Below are 20,929 nucleotides of genomic sequence, written 5' to 3' on the forward strand. Positions count from 1 at the left end.
CTTCACCCAACCCCAGATCACAAAAAATGGAGACAGTACGGAAAATGGCACAATTTTTTTTTTTTAACAAACTTTGGAATTTTTTTTTTTTTTTAACAAACTTTGGAATTTTTTTTTCATCACTTAAAGGGAACCTGTCACCTCATTTTTCAGCTATGAGCTGCGGCCACTGCCTTTCGGGGCTTATCTACAGCATTCTATAATGCTGTAGATAAGCCCCCGATCTAACCTGAAAGAGAAGAAAAACAAGTTTTATTCTCACTCGGGGGCAGTCCGGTCCGATGGGTGTCGCGTGTCAGGCACCTCCCATCTTCATACGATGTCATTTTCCTTGCTTCCTGTCGTGACTCCTGTGCAGACGTACTGATCTGCCCTGTTGAGGGCAGAGTAAAGTACTGCAGTGCGCAGGCGCCGGACCTCTCTGACCTTTCCAAGCGCCTGCGCACTGCAGTACTCTGCTCTGCCCTCAACACAGCAGATCAGAACACCTGTGTAGGAGCCACGACACGAAGCAAGCAGAATGATGACATCATATGAAGATGGGATGTGTCGGACCCGCGTCACCCATCGGACCGGACCGCCCCTGGGTGAGTATAATAAAACAAGTTTTTCTTCTCTTTCAGGTTAGGCCTGTTTCACACTTCCGTCTTTCAATGACAGTCAAAATCCGCCAGGCGGTTAAAAAACGGATCCGTCTCCGTAATGGGCTAAACTGATGCTGCTGGATCCGTTATGTATACGGATCCGCTGCAGCCGGCAAGAGGGTGAAATTTAAAGCGACAGAGAGAGAATTTGTTTTTTTTCACGGCTTTTCCAGAACGCTATACAGGGTTAAAATCCCTGCCAGAGCAAATCTGCCGGGCATTCGCAATCCAAAATAGCGGACCATCGCTCTGAAAAAACGTTTGAGTCCGTCTGATCCGCCCAGGAATCGCTAAAATTCTGACGGCTCCGTCAAAAAACGGGTGAGACGGACGACCGTCAGTCAAAATTTGCTGCTAATGTAAGTCTATGGGGGAAAAAAACGGATCCGCCAAAAAAGGGGCGGATCCGAGTTTTTCTAAAAGTGACGGATTTTGACTGACGTCAAAAAACGGAAATGTGAAACAAGCCTTAGATCGGGGGCTTACCTACAGCATTATAGAATCTGTAGATAAGCCCCAAAAGGCAGTGGTCGCAGCTCATAGCTGAAAAAGGAGATGACCGGTTCTCTTTAGATAAAAAAAAAAAAAAACCTAGACATTTTTAGTGTCTATGAACCCGTAATAACCTGGAGAATCATAATTTCAGGTCGGTTTTTGCATTTAGTGTACATGGTATAAAAAAAAAAAAAAAAAAAAAACATCTGTGGTATTGCACTTTTTTTGCAATTTCACCACACTTGGAATTTTTTTCCCATTTTCCAGTACATGATATGTTAAAACCAATGGTGTCATTCAAATGTACAACTCATCCTGCAAAAAACAAGCCCTCACATGACCATTTTGACCAAAAAATAAAAAAGTTATGGGAAGAAAAGGAGCAAAAAACGAAAATGCAAAAGCAAATACCTCTGGTCATTAAGGGGTTAAGCTAATCTATACAGTGTACTTCACCACCATCTAACCCCCTTACATCAAACAACCTGATAATTCAGTACAGCATTTGCTACTTTTTGACAAAATAGTATGCAGGTTTTTAAATCCCTGCTTAAACACCTATATTTACCTTCATATTTATTTGTATGTTGTAAAAATATAAATTTTTCTTCCTGTTTTAAATCCTTTATTGTACCCAGATAGAGAAGCTGAAGGTTGAATTAGATGAAGCAAGATTGAGTGAGAAACAACTGAAGCACAAAGTTGACCATCAGACTAAGCTGCTAGCTAGCAAATCAGAGGAGCTGTGTACGATTTCGGAGCGTGCTCATGAAACTATGTCTTCTGAAACTCTGGCACTCCAGCTTGAAGTAAATGAACTTGAAAGTTCAAAGGTGAGTAACTAATTTGGTGCCTCTTGATGTATTATTTGGAGTGTCTTTTCAACTTTATGGCCGGGGTCACTCTAACCGACGCAAAATACGGTCCGCAGTTTACAGGCGTAATACGGATGAATGACCCCTTAATAGTGCTCCATATGTCATTCGTAAGCAAGGTGTGGTCGCGTATTTTGCACATGTCAGCATCCGTATGTAATCCGTATGGACTCCGTATGGCGAGATTTTCTTGCAGCCTTGCAAAATGGACATTTAACTGTTTTGAGGCCTGCCAACTATTTAAATCATTAGCCTGCACCCTATTTATTGGCTCAGGAACAGGTGGCTGCCTCCATTCTGTCCATTTGTGACCTTGCCTTCACTAGGTGTGTTGGGGTTGTATGTGCAACATGGCAAACAGTCTGACTTTCAACACAACTGAGCAGGTTCTCTTCAACTGGCTTTTGTCACGCCGCTTTGGCCAACCATACCCAGTGATAGTGGATCCGTAGAGGAGGAGACGCATGTGGGTACATCCACTTTTGAGGCAACGACTCACAAGAGGTCATTTTCACTGCCTCTATTCTTCTCTGCGGGAGCATCCGGCTAAATTCTACCAATACTGTCGCATGAGCCTTGCAACATTTGATAGACTCTTGGAGACAGTGCGCCCTGGGATAACCTTTCAGGACACAAGGATGCACAAAGCTATATCTGCAGAGGAGCGACTTCTACTCACAATACGGTATGTACTACACAACCATATTCTCTATGTTCATGATGTGTTGGCCAAAGTATGTATTTTTTGCTTCTTGGAGTAACTTTTATGCCCTCATCTTAGTCCACATATGTGTCAACTTACAGACCAGAATGTTATGTGTAATATGTACTGAATATCACTCTCATTGTGCAAACAAAGATGTGTGTGTTATTTGCTCTGAAATCCTACCAAGTTTGTTATGTTTGGACCTGTTTGTTTTGTAAATGTGTGCATTCTAAAATATTCCTTTTCTGTTGTTCTTCAGCTTCCTGGCCACTGGCCTGTCTTATGCTGCCCTACACCATGAGTTTCTGATTGGAAGATCTTCCATTTCTGGCATAGTAGGTCAACATGTAGTGAAATCTGGACAAGACTACATCAAGTTGTCATGCCCGAGCCCAGGATGGAAGACTGGTTGAGGATATCAAGGGACTTTGAGGAGGAATGCCAGTTTCCAAATTGTATTGGGGCCCTTGATGGCAAACATATCCGGGTGCGTAAGCCGCCGAACTCTGGCTCCCAACTCTTCAATTATAAACAATACTTTTCTGTTGTATTGTTGGCTCTGGCCGACCCTCAATACCAGTTTATAATTGTTGACATTGGGGCCTATGGAAGGAAGGAAGACTCTAGAGTCTTCAATACTTTCATTATGGCTCGGCGGCTACGCACCAACCAGTTGGATCTACCACCACCACGCCAGCTACCAGGCTCCACTCAAGAATCTGTCCCTTATGTCCTTGTGGCAGATGAGGCGTTTCAGTTAACACGCAATGTCATGAGGCCATATCCCCGGCGCAACCTTGACCACAGGCTCAGAATTTTTAACTTGCGCCTATCACGTGCTCGGCGACTGGTGGAGTGTTCCTTTGGCATTCTTTGTGCCAAATGGCGTGTACTTCAGTCTGCCATTCAGCTGAGTGAACAAAATGTTAATGAAGTAGTGAAAGCCTGTGTGGTTCTTCGTAACTTCACCAGGATACATGATTGTTCCTCCTCTGCTGGTGTTGTGCGTAGGCCGGACAATGTTCGTAGGGTGAGACCACCTATCAACCCTCAGCGTAGACCGCTCTCTGGCCTCAAAGTGAGTGATATTTTCACTAATTACTTTCTGGCACCTGAGGGGGAAATTCTTGGCAAGAGCATGCTGTCTCTATGTTGTGAATTTTTGTTTGATGTGTGTCCAAAAATATATATTTCTACCCCTTCTGAATCTATGACTGTTTAATTGCATTGGTAAGTGTATGTTGATACGGTTTTTGAGAATTGAGACAGAGACGTAAAGTGTAGTAGACAAATTTTTACTTTTGCCTTTTTTTTAGGGTTTTTTTTCTTAAAGGCAAACATATTCTTGCCCTATGTAAAACTTGGGCAATGGGCCAAAATGGCCATTTTGCAGATTTGAACACTGTTGCAAAATAAACTTTAAAAACATATCCAACAAAAGATATAATGCAATAACAACATTGCAACATTAGACAATTGGATTCCAAAGTCAAAAAGAGGAGGTCTCCATCATCAAAATGATATAAAAAATATAATACAAACATTTATTATGAATGTTTTCAAATCATATTAATAAGCCACCATGACAGGCAAGGCTACCTTACGCGTTTCTGAGACATATTACATGTCTGCAAAAAAGACAATATTTCAGCGCACTATACAGGGAAACTCTAAGGATCACATTACAATACTCACTTGATAATACATAGAGAGAGCGTGATGTTCTTGAGGCTTTTTGCCTTGATTTGGAAAGAAAGCTGCCCACAAATTTACGAATTTTATATGGACCGCACGGCTTTTCTATGTATTATCAAGTGAGTAGTCTATTTTGATCCTTTGACTTTACCAGTATAGCGCGGTGAAATATTGTATTTCTTACAGACATGTAATATGTCTCAGAAACGCGTAAGGTAGCCTTGCCTGTCATGGTGGTTTATTAGTATGCTTTGAAAACCTACATAATAAATGTTCGTTTTATAGTTTTTACATCATTTTGATGATGTAGAGCACCTCTTTTTTTTACTTAGGATTGTGATTTTTAGCACCAGTTGTAACATACTAGACATCTCCTGCCATCAGTCCGCTTATGGACACTGATGTACAGTATGCATCAATAATTTGCATGTTTGTAGCCACTTATAAATTGTGGAATGAGAAGGCGGAAGAGCATCCTGTGGTTGCTGCGGACTATTTTGAGCAACATCGCCCTGTGTGGGGGCATACTGTTGCCCATGATGTTGGTACTGACCTTCCTCCTGTGATTGTTGGGGGTAGTGGCCAGAGTAATACTGCTGAGGGGCTTCTTGTTGGGGCGGGTAGCCCCGTGTCTCATACCCACCAATATAGCCATGTCGTCCCCATCCAGGTTGGGACCAGCCTCCAACACTGGGTGGGAAAAAATGGCCATATTGGTGGGGTTGGCTAGAGGCAGACATATGTTGCTGCTGTAGGGAAGGTTGGGTAGGGGGAGGAAGGGGGTGAGGTGTAGGGCCACGTATTTGAGGATGTTCAGACCCTGCATGAGCAAGCATCTCTGTGGGTGGTCTCATGCGCATAAGATTTCTGGGGGAAAGCTGCCACCTCTCCAGATATTCAAAAAGCTCATATGGGGTATTGGGGGGTGTGCTTGCATCAAGCAGGATCTGAAAACATCCTCGAATACGGAGCCTCACCTCACGGGAAAGGGCACGGAGATAAAGGGCAAGGCTACGTGAGTAGGCCTCCTCCTCATCATCTGCATTGACTCTAGATAGGTAATTTAGGACCCCAGTGTCCACATTGGTCCTGGTATCTTGAGCAGCCATCTGCCGCCTTCTTCGTCCTCGCCGGGATGTTACAGCAGCCTGTGGGGAGCCCCGGATCTGGGCAGTTGGGCTGCTGCTCATGTTGCCCTGCTCCTCCAGTATGGGTGATGGCCCAGCAGCAGACGGTCCTGGTGGTGGTGTTTGTTGGGCAGGCAATGGGTTCTCTTGTGATGACTCTTCACCCAAGCTTCTTATTGGGGGAGAAGATGGGCCAGCCACCTCATCTCCTACAGGTTCAATTATGGCCTCTGTCTCTGAGCCCATTCCTCGATCCGTAAGGTTGGATTGAGTTCTGTTATGAAATAGAACAGAGCCAAAAATACATCAATATTTTTGGCCCTGTAAAGTATGGGTGCAATGTGGTGTGAGGTATCTACTTACGGTCTCAGATCCAGAATTGGGGCGAGGGAGGAGAGGCGGTCATAATAATACGTATTTTCTTTTTACGTAGCCCGCATCCCCACTCCTGGACCGCTGCTGACGTTCCCGCCGGTACTGATCCCGGCTGCTGCGCCAGCGTTTCATAACATCTTCCACTGCAGTGTGACAGGAAATATTATCAATTTCACATATTTGATCGGTCACATTTGCTACCAGTAGTCTAGGCATACCTTCTGGGGTGTGCTTTCTAGCCAGGGTGGCATATCTAATTGGCCCATCCAGGCCAGATACACAGGGTCTGAATAGTTCATGTATCAAGTAACTACACTTAATAACTTGGTTGGCTAAGAGGATGAGGAGCTTGTGGCCTGGGCAAAATTATGGCAGTGTGAAACTGTGTCACATCAAAATCTAACTGCCTCATGAGGAAAAAAGTAGAAGCACAGGAAGGGGAGGGGGGCAGAATCTGTATGCATTTTTGGTTGTGAGGTAATTTTAATCATTTTTGGGCCTTGTACTTACTCAGTTTCTGCTGCTCCTCACGTGGCTGATCACCAAAGTCATGGAACATCTGGCGACATATGCGCCTCCATGACGCCTCCTTTCTTGCCCGGTTTGCATAATTGGCATCCCGTTGGTCCCAGAGTTCTGGCCGCTCCTGTACCAGTACAATGAGCATCTCCACATTTAGGAAATATGGCGCCATGACGCTGCTGTACTCCATGGAGGCTGACTTCCTGGATGTCTGGGGCGCTATTTGTGGTGATTTGTGTTATGAATGAGTCACCGTAGGAGGCAGACACAAAAATAGCAGCTAAGTCCAGAAAACCGGAGAAGTTGGCAACTATCAGATTGCAGACCCCTGAACCTAACAACACAACTAGCAGTAGCTGTGGGGGGTTCCTACGGTGCCCTAGACCCCTCGATCACAGCCGGAGAAACTAAATAGCCTAAAGACAGAAAAGGAAAACTAAACTGCCCCAGAGCAGACCCCAAAGTAAAAGGCAGCCCCCAACATATAATGACGGTGAAGCAAGATGAAAAAACACACACACAGATAGAAAGATAGGCTGAGCAAACAATGGGGCCCAAACTCACTAAAATAGGACAGGATAGTACAGCTGCTGTCTGCAATCTGCAAAAACCCTGAAAAGACGTAAGCCAACAGGCTGATAAGGAAAAAGGCCCTGAAGCAGCTAGGCTTCAAAAACTATATCAGCGCTCAGGTATTTTCTGAAGACAGAGCTAAAGGAATTCAGATCACCCCAGCAGGGAATGACAGAAATCCAGCAAAACAAAAACAACGTACAAATGCAAACGGCAGAGCAGAAAACTTAGCTTTTGGAGAGCAGGAATTCAGACTGGTATCCAAGGATCCACAGAGAAATCACCCGCAGAGCAGACTGGCGTGGACAGCCTTATATCCAGTCAGAAACTCCACTCAGCCAATCGTCATCATTAGACCCAGATGCCTGATAATCAGTCTCACTATCTTTCTTTACTAGAAGAGGGAGTTCATCGGGCCTCAGTGGTAAAGGGGAAAATGAACTCACAACAGATTTGCATGTATAGGCTTCCTGATGATGGATTGGGCCATTTCCTGTCACCAGCCAAAAGACCTGCGTATTTCTCGCAAGTCACACGTGTGGTCCGCGTGTAATCCGTATTTTTTCCGCACCCATAGACTTGCATTGGCGTATTACAGGCGTAGTATGCTGACAATCGCAGCATGCTGCGATTGGCATGGACCGTAGAATACGCCCGAGAAATATACGGCTGTTGGGAGCAAACCCCTAGAGAATAATTTGTCCGTGTGTAATGCGTGCTTTTAACGCCTCTCACTCGTCCGTATTCCTCGCCAGTGTGACCCCGGCCTTATAGTTATTCCAGCATTCTCCACTGCATAGGTGTTAACTGTTGGAGCCATGTGGGTCTCAGATTGCCAAAATGTGACAATACAGCCTGTGGTGTCCCCAATGTGCAATGTATACAGCCAGCAGTGTGTGCCCCCAATGTGAAGTATTTGGCAAGATTTCAGCGCATCCCATGTCATATAAATGGCATAATATGGTTTATAGTGTGGGTCTGTGTGTATATAGTATGATGCTGTGTATAGTGTGGACTTTACGCTATGTACTTTATTCACAGGCACAACTTCACACTATATACACTCCTTAAAGAGAACCTGTCAGATCCCTCATGCCTTTCAACCCAGCAGCTGTTTCATGTTTGAGTAAATTCCCTGCCTATCCAGCCCTATGTAATGTTTTTCTGTAAAAATGAGGTTTTAAATAAGCATTTACACACGTGGTCAAAGTTGGTGGAACCCCTCATTAAATGACAGAAAAACCCACAATGGTCACAGAAATAACTTGACTCTGACTAAAGTAATGATCAAAAATCTATAATTGCATAGGTTGAATAAAGACCTAGGTCCATCAAGTTCAACCTTTCTCCGCCAACTGTACATTTCACTACTAATTTAGCTATAACCTGCAGTGTTATGTGTATCAAGGAAATCGTCCAGCCCTTTTTTAAAAGCTGTTCGTGTCTGCCATTACTACCTCTTGTGGTAGGGCATTCCACAATCTGACTAACTGTAAAGAACCCTTTCCTATTTATCTGTAGGAATCTCCTTTCTTCCACCCGTAATGAGTGCCCCCTAGTCCTCAGCACGGTCCTTGGAAGGAACAAGTCATGTGCCAGTGTTTCGTACTGGCCACACATATATTTAAACATATAAATAAGATCCCCTCTGAGGCGTCTTTTTTTTTTTTTTTTTTTTCAACGCTAAGCAAGCCCAACTTTTCTAACCTCTCCTCATGAGAGGCCTCCCATCCCTATTAATAATCTAGTTGCCCGTCGTTGAACTGATTCTAACTTCTAAATATCCTTTTTAAAATGTGGAGCCCAAAACTGGATCCCATATTCTAGATGTGGCCTCTCCAGTGATTTATAAAGGACTAGCTGAAGAGCCCGGCGCTGCCCGGGCATAGTAACTAACTACGGTTAGTTATAACAAATTATAATGATTGTGTGTGTGTGTGTGTGTGTGTGTATATATGTATGTGTGTGTATATGTATGTGTATATATAGATATATATAATATATCTCTCTCTGAATGTAGAGCCCGCCCACTCCACATAGCCACATTCACTATAATATCCCACATCATCCTGCCAGCCAGAGCTGCCGGACTATTGCCCATAATATCCCACATCATCCCGTCAGCCAGAGCCACCAGACTACTACCCCTAATATCCCACATCGTCCCATTAGCCAGAGCCACTGGACTACTACCCATAATATCCCACATCATCCCGTCAGCCAGAGCCACTGGACTACTACTCCTAATATACCACATCATCCCATCAGCCAGAGCCACCGGACAACTACCACTAATATCCCACATCATCCCATCAGCCTGGAGTCAGAACCAGAGCGCTGAGTGGAACGGTCCTAACTTCCATACTGGGGATCCCTCTAAGGCCTGTTTCACATTTCCGTCTTTGAAGGTCAGTCAAAATCCGCCAGGCGGTTAAAAAACGGATCTGTCTCCGTCATGGGCCAAACTGTTGCCACTGGATCTGTTTTGCATACGGATCCGCAGCAGCCGGCAAGAGGGTGAAATTTAAAGCAACCGCGGCCTGAGAGAGAGATGTTTTTACCATTCTTCACTGCCTTCCCGGAACGCTATTCAGGGTTAAAATCCCTGCCAGAGCAAATCTGCCGGGCATGCGCAATACAAAATAGCGGACTGTCGCTCAGAAAAAACGTTTCAGAGTCCGTCTCCTCCGCCCAGGAGCCGCTAGAATTCTGACGGATCCGTCAAAAAGCAGATGAGACGGACGGCCGTCAGTCAAAATCCGCCGCTAATGTAAGTCTATGGGGGAAAAAAACGGATCCGCCCAAAAAGGGGCGGATTCGTTTTTTCTAAAAGTGACGGATTTTCCCTCACTTCCGTACCGATGATCCCTTTAAGAGGGGACTTGGGTCAGAACCACAGCGCTGAGTGGATTTGCCCTAACTTCCATACTGTGGATCCCTTTAATAGAACCCTGGAGTCAGAATCAGAGCACCGACGGATTTGCCCTAACTTCCATACAGGAGATCCCTTTAAGAGAGCCTGGTGTCAGTACCAGAGCATTTGAAGTCAATTGCCCTGACTTCCATACAGGCGATCCCTTTATGAGAGGCCTGGGGTCAGAATTAAAGCGCTGGATGGATTTGCCCTGACTTCCATACGAAGGGCCTGGGGTCTACCAAAGCGCAGAGTGGATTTGCCCTAAATTCCATACAATGATCCCTTTAAGAGACCCTGGGGTCAGAACTACAGAGCTGAGTGGAATGGTCCTAACTTCCATACCGGGGATCCCTTTAAGAGAGGCCTGGGGTCAAAACCAAAGCGCTGGATGGATTTGCTCTGACTTCCATACCAGTGATCCCTTTAAGAGGGAAAGATGTGCCTACAGGATGGAGGATGTGTAATGGGTATATTGGCACGGGAGGGAGGATTCATTTCTGTTATGTGCTCTCTGCTCCTTTCAGGGGGGCGGACAATGGCTGGGAGCTTATCTTCTTATATCACACTGACTCATTTAGAGATGCATATATTAATGTTCTTAGATATGTTACCAGGAACATAAAAGTCCGCCTTATCCTTGAAGGACATGCTTATTGCTGAACTTGAGGCTAATATTGTGGAGCTTGGCTGCTGGCAATGCATATAAGCCCACCATGGATGGTTTTTGATATTTTCTGGTTGAATAAGCTGAGATAGTGTGTGTTTTTGATACTTGGATGCAAATACCAAGGTATACTAATATACAGCTGGATATGCTGTTAGTCATCTTTTGTCCTTCATAAAGGGAAGCATAGGCGGCATAGCACAGGTTGCTGTTTTATTTACACAAGCACTTTTTGGCACTTCTTCGGCACTTTAATTGTTTTTAATGACTGATTAGAAGTTAAGTTTTAATAATCAAATCTATACCAATTTGCTACAAATGAGCTTCTGTTCCCAGGGATGCTAGATTTCTCCCACCATGTCAGTGTCTGCTGATGTGTTGTCAAGTGGGAAAACTGTTGGTCATAGCAACCAATCACAGCTCAGCTTCTTTTGAACAGCTCTGGTGAAATGAAAGATGCTTCGTGATTGGTTGGTGTGATGAAGGAGTTAACTGCTCCTACCCCCCCAGGGCCTGTAAGCATATTGAAGAAAGCAGGATTTAGTGCTCCAATGTTGAATAGCAAGGCCTTTTAGTATGATAATGAGAGAAGGCCAAAACAGAACTTCAAAGCTTGAGTAGGAGCCACGCCAGCATCGGGCAGGAAGGTGCCTGGGGGCTTCAATTAGAATATACCTGTCAGCTGGACACAGAAATACACATCCATTGTCTCTCCTAGCCACTCCGGCTCCATCCTAGGATCATGGATTATGAGCACACCTTTCGAGTTATAGACTCATAAAAAATATCCGTGTGACCCTGAGGAAATCGCGCATCTGGCAGTGTGACTCCTGAGTCGGTGAGGGCTCTGGGACCTGAGATATAGAGATTGGCCCTCCACAGCGACCCAATGGGGCCATGTTTGCTCAGCACACGACAGGCAAAACAAACCGCATTCACTGGTACCTCTCGTGTCCTGATCCGATCATGCTGTAGAAAGTTACCCCCTTTCTTAGATATTGGGAATAAGTTCTGCAGGGAGCTAAAGGGTGGAGATTATTAGACCACCCTCTGACACAGGGGGAGGAACCCAGCATGCTTAAGAACTAGCAGCACATGGCAGAGACACTCACTCTCTCACAGAAGGACCAGACGATGATGATCTAAGAAGGAACTGGGGACAGATCTGCCAAGGGGAGCAGCGGCCCGCGTTTTGGGGTCTGTCCGGCAGCTAAGATTCTTGTACCTGTGGACTGCAGAGCTCCCGGCACCCACATGCAACCTACAATCTGGTAAATTGACCTCCAGCTTAATATCTCTAAGTCTTGTACCCTTATTGTTATATTTTACTCTGACTGCAAATCCACTGTAATTCCATTGTATAGCTTACTGTATATTTCTAGGTGCAGTTCCCTTACTGACCTGAGAGACAAAGGGGGCACCGGAGAGCACCCCCATGTTTATATATATATATATATATATATATATATATATATATATATATATATATATATATATATATATATAGAGAGAGAGATAATATGTTGGGATCGTGGGAATTTATCTTATTTTTATACATCCTAAAATCTTGTTTGCTTTTGCAGCTCCTGCTTGACATTGAGTACTCTTGCTCAGCTTAGTTGTAACGAGAATACCCAAGTCCTTCTCTTGATCTGTAGTCCAGGGTATACTCCCATTTAATGTGTATGCAGCAATAGGATTACTCCGTCCTAGATGCATTAGCTTACATTTTTCTATATTAAATATCATTTGCCAAGTGTTTGCCCCTTCAGTCATCCTATTCAGATCATTTTGCAATATTGTAATGTAAAAGTCAGATTTTAATATTCTGCATAGTTTGGTGTCGTCAGCAAAGACTGACACTTGACCTTATCGATGGGATTAAGAGTAATCTATGAAAATTAACAAATGAATGTCAGACATTGCTTTTCAACCATGCTGTCACAGAATAAAAAATAAATAAATAAAACTCATTAAATAGACCTGGACAGTAATGATGGTACCCTTAACTTAATATTTTGTTACACAACCTCTTGAGGCAATCACTGCAATCAAACAATTCCTGTAACTGTCAGGGTATGTGCACATGTTGCGGATTACCCTGCGTATTTTTCCGCGCAGATTTGGCAAAATCTGCAGGTAAATCCGCAGGTCAAATGACCTGCGTTTAACCTGCGGATTTAGTTCGGATTTATTCGGTCGTCCATGACAGCACCACCTGAGAGAGGGGATCCGCCTTTTAGGAACAGGAAACCTACAGATACAAAAAGGCGGCACCTCTCCCACGCATCAGTTGGTTTCCTGTTCCTAGAGGACGGTACTTCCTTCAGATCGTCCGTCATGGAGTCATCGAGGGATTCCCAGGCCGGCTGACCGACCCAGGTAGTGGGGGGATCTCCTACCTCGGTCATGCTCGGGTCCCTGGAAGCGCCACGGTGGGGCTGGGTAGGTCGCCACGGCAGTGGTCGGAGCAGGTGGAGCAGAGGATCCGGTGGACAGCCGCCTCCAGAGTGCCGGAACCAGGAGGTATGTATGCCCCGGGCCCCTCCTGGTGCGTTCCCTCCGGGGTCCGGTCTCCCTCTCCTGTCCGGGCGGCAGTTGCGCCTGGTCGGCGGGCGCAGGTCGGCGCGAGTGGGGCTGCGGGCATGCCGGGGGAGCGGTGCCAGCTCTTTCCGCGCGCTCCCGTGGTCTCAGATGAGCGGCGGAAGTGACGCGGCGGAAGGGGCGGGGCTGGGAACGCCGAAACCGGAAGTCGGGTGCCGGCCAGATTTCCAGTATGCGCCGCGTGTGCACGGCGATCCGGGGTGGCGCGCGGTGCCCGGGGCGGGAGGGGGGTGGCCGGTACATGCGGGGGGAGGTCGCGGGGGGGGGGGCCTGGGTGGGAGGTGCCGCGCCAGAACCCTGCTGACCCGGACACTGGTAGGCCTTAAAAGGCAGGAGGTGACGCTGCTGGGGTGCTTCTGAAGGCCCAGCAATGGATACGACAGAAGCCCCCATAGAGCAGCAGGACGAGGTGCAGGAGCGCCCACAGAAACAGGCCACAGTAAAGCCTCATGCGAGTGGCCAGCAGAAGAAACAGAAACGTCCGAGCGAACAGAGCCACAGAAGTTCCTCCAGAATAAAGGATCCTCCTGCCTCCCTCCGAGATCCGGTACATGCCTCATCTGCATGGGTAAGAGATCTCCGTGAATGTACCCTGATGCAGTGTTCCCTTATGTTTTTTTTGCAGGGGAGGAAAGCTACGGGAAAACAGAAGCACAGGGAATGTGCCCTCTGTAGTTGCCCCTTGCCAGACGGCCACCCTAAAAAGTTGTCAGCCATGCGTGCGACAAACGGTAGGGGTTGGAAAGGGACGGGGGCCCAGGAGTAGATTAACAGGCCCTTACACTCTCCCCCCGTCTATACAGGTAGCGGAAGAAACGCCGGACTTCACCACAAGCCTGAGGGAGATAATCAGGACAGAGATAAAGGCCCTATCTAAAAGGGATTCTTCTAAGGGAAGAGAATTTAGTCTCTCAGGTTCGGAGTCCTCGGCCGCCCCTAGGATCGATGACTCCTCAGATTCCCCGGCCTCCACTTCTTCTTCAGAGGAAGACTCGAGACGATTCTGCTTCCCCTTAGACCAAATGGATAGGCTGGTTAAAGCAATAAGGTCCACCATGGGGGTAGCAGACGCAAAACCAGAACTTTCAGCACAGGACGTGATGTTCGGGGGTCTAAATCCCAGAAAGCGCAGGGCCTTTCCATTAAATGACAAAGTCCAGAGCCTGATAGATAGGGAATGGAAAAGACCTGAAAAAAGGGGCTCCTTGCCACCTGCCTTCAAGCGGAGGTACCCGTTTGATGACCCAGTGGTAAACAGATGGGATAAGGCCCCTAAGCTGGACGCGGCAGTAGCCAAAGCCTCCAAAAAATCCTCCATACCATTCGATGACATGGCCTCCTTAAAAGACCCGCTGGATAAAAAAGCGGATTCCTTTCTAAAGGGAGCATGGGAGATGTCAGCAGGCGCTCTAAGACCAGCGATAGCTGCCACATGTACGGCCAGATCCATGATGGTCTGGCTAGATCAACTGGATTCCCAACTGAAGGACGGAGCCTCAAGAGCATCCATTCGAAAAACTCTACCAATCATCCAAAGTGCTGCTGCTTTTTTGGCTGATGCCTCAGCAGACTCTGCGAGAATGGCGGCTAGGACCGCGGGTTTATCTAACGCAGCACGAAGGGCTCTCTGGTTAAAATGCAGGCCATGTCACGACTCTGTTCCATTCCGTGTGAGGGGGAATATCTGTTTGGCCCCGTTTTGGATGAACTTTTAGAGAAAGCCGGGGATGATAAAAAGAAGTTCCCCAGTCTGCCGAACCCTTCTTATAGACATCCCTTTACTAGGAAAGGATATTTCCGTAGAAGGCCGTCCAGGGACCAGGGCAGATGGGATGACAAGAGAAGGAGAGGTACAGGTTTCATGTTCGGAGGTGGGGGGCACCAGGAAGGTCCAGCCGGTGACACTAAAAAGCCGCCCCAATGACTAGCTGCCTTCTACCCAGCCTGGTCTATGATTTCTAGTAGTAGCTGGATACTGGGGGTGATGGCTGCGGGTCTACGACTAGAATTCACCCGGGTTCCCCAAGATCGATTTAAGGTCACCCCGCTCAGGACTTCCACATCAGAACAAGCTGCCCTGGAGGCCGAGGTTCATGATCTTTGCCGCAAGAAGGTCCTAACTATGGTTCCAGAAGGAGAAAGGGGGAAAGGTTTCTATTTCCCTCTGTTCCTGGTCCGCAAGCCAGACAGCTCCTTTAGGACTGTAATAAATCTTAAGTCCCTCAGCGAATTCCTGGTCATACGCCCGTTCAAAATGGAGACAATTCATCAAATGCTTTATGGTAGTGTTAGATTTAAAATATGCCTACTACCATATACCCATTCATGCAGCTCATCAGCGTTTCCTCAGAGTGGCGGTTCAGTTAGATGGGTCGGTTCAACATTTCCAATATGCGGCCCTCCCCTTTGGGGTGGCAGTCGCTCCCCGAGTATTTACTAAAGTGGTAGCGGAAGTTATGGCCCATCTACGTGAATCAGACATTCTAGTAGTTCCCTACTTAGATGACTTCCTGATTGTAGGGAAAATGGCGAAACATTGTATGGAACAGCTACAAAGGGCAATGTCTGCCTTAGAGCAGTTAGGTTGGCTGCTTAACATTAAAAAATCTCGGTTAAAACCGGTGAGAGTCCAACAATTCTTGGGCTTGATCCTAGATTCTGAGAAACAGGAATGCCGTCTACCTCCGGAGAGGCTTAGTCGCCTACACTATCAGGTCCTGAACGCTTGCAATAACCCTACCATGTCCCTCAGGAAAGCCATGTCCCTTCTGGGTTCTCTTTCATCCTGTATCCCGGCGGTCCAGTGGGCCCAGTTCCATTCAAGAACACTACAGGGCGAGGTTTTAGTACATCAAAGAATCCTTGGGGGTTACTTAGAGGGCCAGCTAACCTTGTCCCGGAACACAAGGGAGTCCCTAGAGTGGTGGCTAGACAAGGATAATTTATCCAGAGGGGTTCCCTGGGAGTATGACATATCCCGCATAATCACCACGGATGCTAGCCCTTCCGGTTGGGGGGGCTCATATGGGTGAGATTCTGGTCCAGGGCCTATGGGACCATCATCAGATAGAGATGTCATCTAACCTGAAAGAGTTGACAGCAGTAGAACAGGCAGCTAAGAGACTACTTGTGTATCTACAGGGCCATCATGTGCGAGTGCTCTCCGACAATCAGGTCACCGTGGCTTATATCAACCACCAAGGCGCGACTCGTTCCAAACCCCTGATGAATGTGGCAGAACGGTTGTTCCAGCTAGCAGAGCAGCATTTTCTATCTTTAACAGCTCTACATATAAAAGGGAAAGAAAATATCACAGCAGATTTCTTAAGCCGCAATCTACTAAGGCAAGGAGAATGGTCCCTAAAAACTTCCATCTTCGACCTGGTTGTACAAAAATGGGGACAACCAGAGATAGATCTCTTCGCTACCATGGAAAACCGAAAATTAAGACAGTTCTGCTCCCTAAATCCCAGAGAGAACCCCCTGGCGGTAGATGCCTTTCTGATAAAGTGGGACTTCAGGCTAGCATACGCCTTTCCTCCACTATCACTACTACCCCTGGTGATGAGGAAAATCAGGAGGGACAGAGCAAGGGTTATAGTTATCGCTCCATTTTGGCCCAGGAGGGCATGGTTCTCATGCCTCAGGACCATGTCGGTGTCCGAGCCTTGGGTCCTTCCGGACATCCCGGATTTCCTATGCCAGGGCCCAGTCTTCCATCCTCAGGTGGCTGGCCTACATCTGACGGCGTGGAGTTTGAATGAACGGACATTACTAAGAGAAAAAGGCTTCTCCCCAGACCTGATTAACACCCTACTTAAAAGTAGGAAAATCATCACTACCAAAATCTGTCAGGATTTGGAAGAAATTCCTTCAGAACTCCGCAATAGTCGCTGAGGGTTCAGCACCTATAAACCAGATCTTAGAGTTACTTCAGAAAGGTCTGGATATGGGGCTTTCCACTAGTACCCTTAAAGTACAGGTATCAGCCTTGGGGGCCCTCTTTAGCTGCAACATCGCAGTTAATTACTGGATCAGTAGATTCATTAAGGCAGCAGGTAGATCCAGGCCAATAGTGAAAGATAGCTTCATGCCGTGGGACTTAAATCTAGTCCTCACGGCTATGACAGAGGCTCCATTCGAACCTATTTCATCAGCTTCCATAAAAAACCTGTCCCTTAAAGTAGCCTTCCTGGTAGCTCTAACCTCAGCTCGTAGAGTAAGCGACATCCAGGCATTATCTAGGCGTCCTCCTTATATACAGTTTAAGGACGATAGGGTAATACTCAGACCTGATCCGGCGTACTTACCTAAGGTAGTTTCTAGCTTTCACAGGACACAGGAAATAGTCCTTCCATCCTTCCTCCCTAATCCAGCTAATGAGAAGGAAGAGAAAACTACACACCCTAGATGATAGGAGATGCCTCATAGAATATCTGGCAGTTACTGATCCCTGGAGAAAAGATAATGCCCTCTTTGTCTCCCATCAAGGCCCTAGGAAAGGTTGTAGAGTGTCAAAAAACACACTAGCTAGGTGGATTAGAGAGGCGATTTCAATAGCATACACCTCAAAAGGCAGGTCGCCACCCGGGAAGCTGAGGGCGCATTCCACCAGAGCCATGGTGACCTCGTGGGCCGAGAGATCAGAAGTCTCCATCGACCAGTCATGTAAGGCGGCTACTTGGTCCTCTCCGAGCACCTTTTATAGTCATTATAGGCTAGACTTGGGTGCTTCCACAGACCTCTCTTTTGGTATAAGGGTGCTGCAGGCTGTAGTCCCTCCCTAAATAGTTATTACTCTCTGTAATTCTCTCAGGTGGTGGTCATGGACGACCAAATAAAGTCGTAGTTACTCACCGGTTAACGGTATTTTTCGGAGTCCATGACAGCACCCGTATATTCCCTCCCTTTAGTTTAAAATTTGGGTGTGCACTTCTTCCCCTTATATGTACACGGGTAATTTAGATAGTCGTGTAAAGTATTGTATATAAATTATGCTATTAACCATTGTGGTCCTCTTGTGCTCTGTAATCCAACTGATGTGTGGAAGAGGTGGCGCCTTTTTGTATCTGTAGGTTTCCTGTTCCTAAAGGGCGGATCCCCTCTCTCAGGTGGTGCTGTCATGGACTCCGAAAAATACCGTTAACCGGTGAGTAGCTACGACTTTCCCCTGCGTTTTGACACCTGCTGATTCCTATAAAAGGAGCAGGTTTCAAAACGCTGTAGATACGCAAAAAGAATTGACATGCTTCGGATTTAAACTCGCAGAATATCCGCGCTGAAAAATCTGCAGCATGTGGACAGCGTTTTTGGTTTTAGGTTGACTTTGATGGTATTGTACAACGCAGCAGAATCTGCTGCGTATCCTCAGGGCCAAATCTGCTGCGTATCCTCTGGGCCAAATCTGCTGTGTATCTGGAGCGCCCTGCGGGGCCTGGGGGTACTCAGTACCGGGCCCGTCGACTTCAATGGGGGACGGTGTCACGGCGGCGGCGACCCGGTCCGTGGCCTAGAGGCATCCAGTAATAAAATAGGGGAAAGTTGTGTGGTATTTATGTGGTAAAAATGAAAATAAAGTTATTAGATGGTGAAATACGTGACGCCACCTGTGGTATTCTGGTCAGAGGTGAGCAGCGCTGCGGTGTTGCTTCTCTCGGATGGATGTTGGGCGCAGCTATGATGTTGTAGCCCTCCACAGGTAGGGCTGTAGTCCCAGGGCAAAGATGTTTAAATAAATATTAAAAATGGCTGTAAACGTTGGGGTGCAGATAAATGAGAGAGACACAGAGAGATGCAGTTTCTTTACCTTTTACTGGTAATAGGTTGCAGCCCGGAGTACCACATACAGGTGATGGAATGAGTCTGGCTCGCCTGGAGGCATTCAGGCGATCCACCTTGCCAGGTGGGGATTTAGGACCTTCCTTTCTGCGCTATGTGTGTGGGTCTCCGCTGTTTATAACTATGCTGCGACACTCTATTCGTGATGGTTTCACTAACCTGTACGGCTGTCAGCGTGAGCCTATTCCACGGGTACCGTTCTCTTCACTGTCTGCCCCGGGCTCCTTATCTGCTGCCGTACCCTCAGGTGATTAATGTGCACAGGGGATTTATAATCCCCTGTACTTTCAGATTTGGCTATCAGGGCGTACAGTTCCTGTCAGCCTAGGACTCTGATGTCCCTTTTCTCTTTATTAGCGCTTCACTCAGGGGTCTGCTATATGCAGTATTTTAGCTTTCCTAGAGTCTCAGTCTCTGCTCTTGTCCTTTCCCTCTTCATAGATCAGCTCTGCCTATCGAGCTCCTCTCATATCAGCTCCCTGTCTTTATCTGACAGGATCTTCCAGAAAGATCTCTTTACCTCCCCCCTCTCAAGTTGTAACTGTCCATTCTCCTCACAGCTGTTTCCTTTCCATGACCACTCCCTCAGCTGATTTCTAGCTGACTCTCCAACCCCCTCTGCTGGCCAGAATTTATAAGGCATCTCCCTTTTCTGACCTGCAGCAGGAGTTGGTGATTTTTAGGGTATGTGCACACGTAGTTTTTAGTCTCTGCGGATTTTGTAGAGAAAACCGCAGGAAATCCGCAGGACAAAGTGCTGCGGTTTTTCTGCCGTTTATCCGCGGATTATCTGCGGTTTTGCCCTGCGGTTTTACACCTCATAATGGATGAGGTGTAAAACCGCAGCGTTTCTGCACCAAACAATTGACATGCTGCGGATTGTAAACCGCAGCAAAACCGCGCGGAAAAAAACGCAGCATGTGCACAGCTTTTTTTTATTTCCATAGGAAATAAAGGTACTGTACAACGCAGCAAAATCTGCTGCGTTTCTGCAGAGCCAAAAACGCTGCGGAAACGCAGCAGAATCCGCAGCGTGTGCACATACCCTTAATCTATGCTGCCTGGCATGGGGGTCTCTTTTCTGCATCCAAGCATGACTTCACCTCTTAGAGGGAGGCAATGTCACTGTGACAACTGGACTCTGGGGTGCCACATATCCGCAGGGCCAAATCGGCTGCCGATCCGCAGCAGAATTTGCAACGTGTGCACACACCCTCGATGGGACTTCTGCACTTCTTGACAGGTATTTTGGCCCACTCCTCAAGAGCAAACTGCTCCAGTTGTCTGGTGTTTGAAGTTTGCCTTTTCCAGATGACATGTTTCAACTCTTTCTAATGATGCTCAATAGGATTTAGGTCAGGGCTCATAGAAGGCCACTTCAGAATAGTCCAATGTTTTCCTCTTAGCCATTCTTGGGTGTTTTTAGCTGTGTGTTTTGGGTTATTATCCTGTTGCAAGACCCATGACCTGTGACTGAGACCAAGCAGCACATTTCTCTCAAGAATCCCTTGATAGTCTTGAGATTTAATTGTACCCTGCACTGATTCTAGACATCCTGTGCCAGATGCAGCAAAGCATCCCCAGAACATAGAGACTCCTCCATGTTTCACAGTAGGGAAAGTGTTCTTTTCTTGATATGTTTAATTTTTCCATCTGTGAACATAGAGCTGATGTGCCTTGCCAAAAAGTTCAATTTTTGTCTCATCTGTCCATAGGACATTCTCCCAAAAGCTTTGTGGATTGTCAACATGTAGTTTGGCTAATTCCAGTCTTTGGTCCATCTCCCATGAAGTCCACTTTGGCTCATACAACCGACGGATGGTGCGATCTGACACTGATGTTCCTGAGCTTGAAGTTCACCTTTAGTGTATGTGCACATGTTGTGGGTTTGCCT

At 46.7% G+C, this 20,929-nt stretch overlaps 1 protein-coding gene and 1 long non-coding RNA gene across 14 annotated transcripts in view; both read left to right on the plus strand.

Annotated features, from left to right (window-relative positions):
- The window catches only part of SPDL1 (spindle apparatus coiled-coil protein 1), a 470,586-nt gene that overhangs the window by 99,029 nt on the left and 350,628 nt on the right, over positions 1 to 20,929 (plus strand). For 12 of the 13 annotated variants that reach the window (XM_073589468.1, XM_073589469.1, XM_073589466.1 and 9 more), the window contains exon 4: positions 1,778 to 1,972. The exons of the other annotated variant lie outside the window; for it this stretch is intronic. In XM_073589468.1, the coding sequence (XP_073445569.1) occupies positions 1,778 to 1,972 (195 nt within the window). The remainder of the gene's footprint in view (positions 1 to 1,777; positions 1,973 to 20,929) is intronic. 13 annotated transcript variants of the gene reach the window in all.
- Positions 1,979 to 3,927, plus strand: LOC141100800 (uncharacterized). The gene is made up of 2 exons (XR_012234785.1): positions 1,979 to 2,699; positions 2,980 to 3,927. It is a non-coding gene; the product is annotated as an uncharacterized lncRNA (long non-coding RNA).

This window comes from Dendrobates tinctorius, unplaced genomic scaffold (assembly GCF_039654945.1).
Source record: "Dendrobates tinctorius isolate UK_male_01 unplaced genomic scaffold, ASM3965494v1 ptg000108l, whole genome shotgun sequence".
Classification (NCBI taxonomy): Eukaryota; Metazoa; Chordata; class Amphibia; order Anura; family Dendrobatidae; genus Dendrobates; species Dendrobates tinctorius.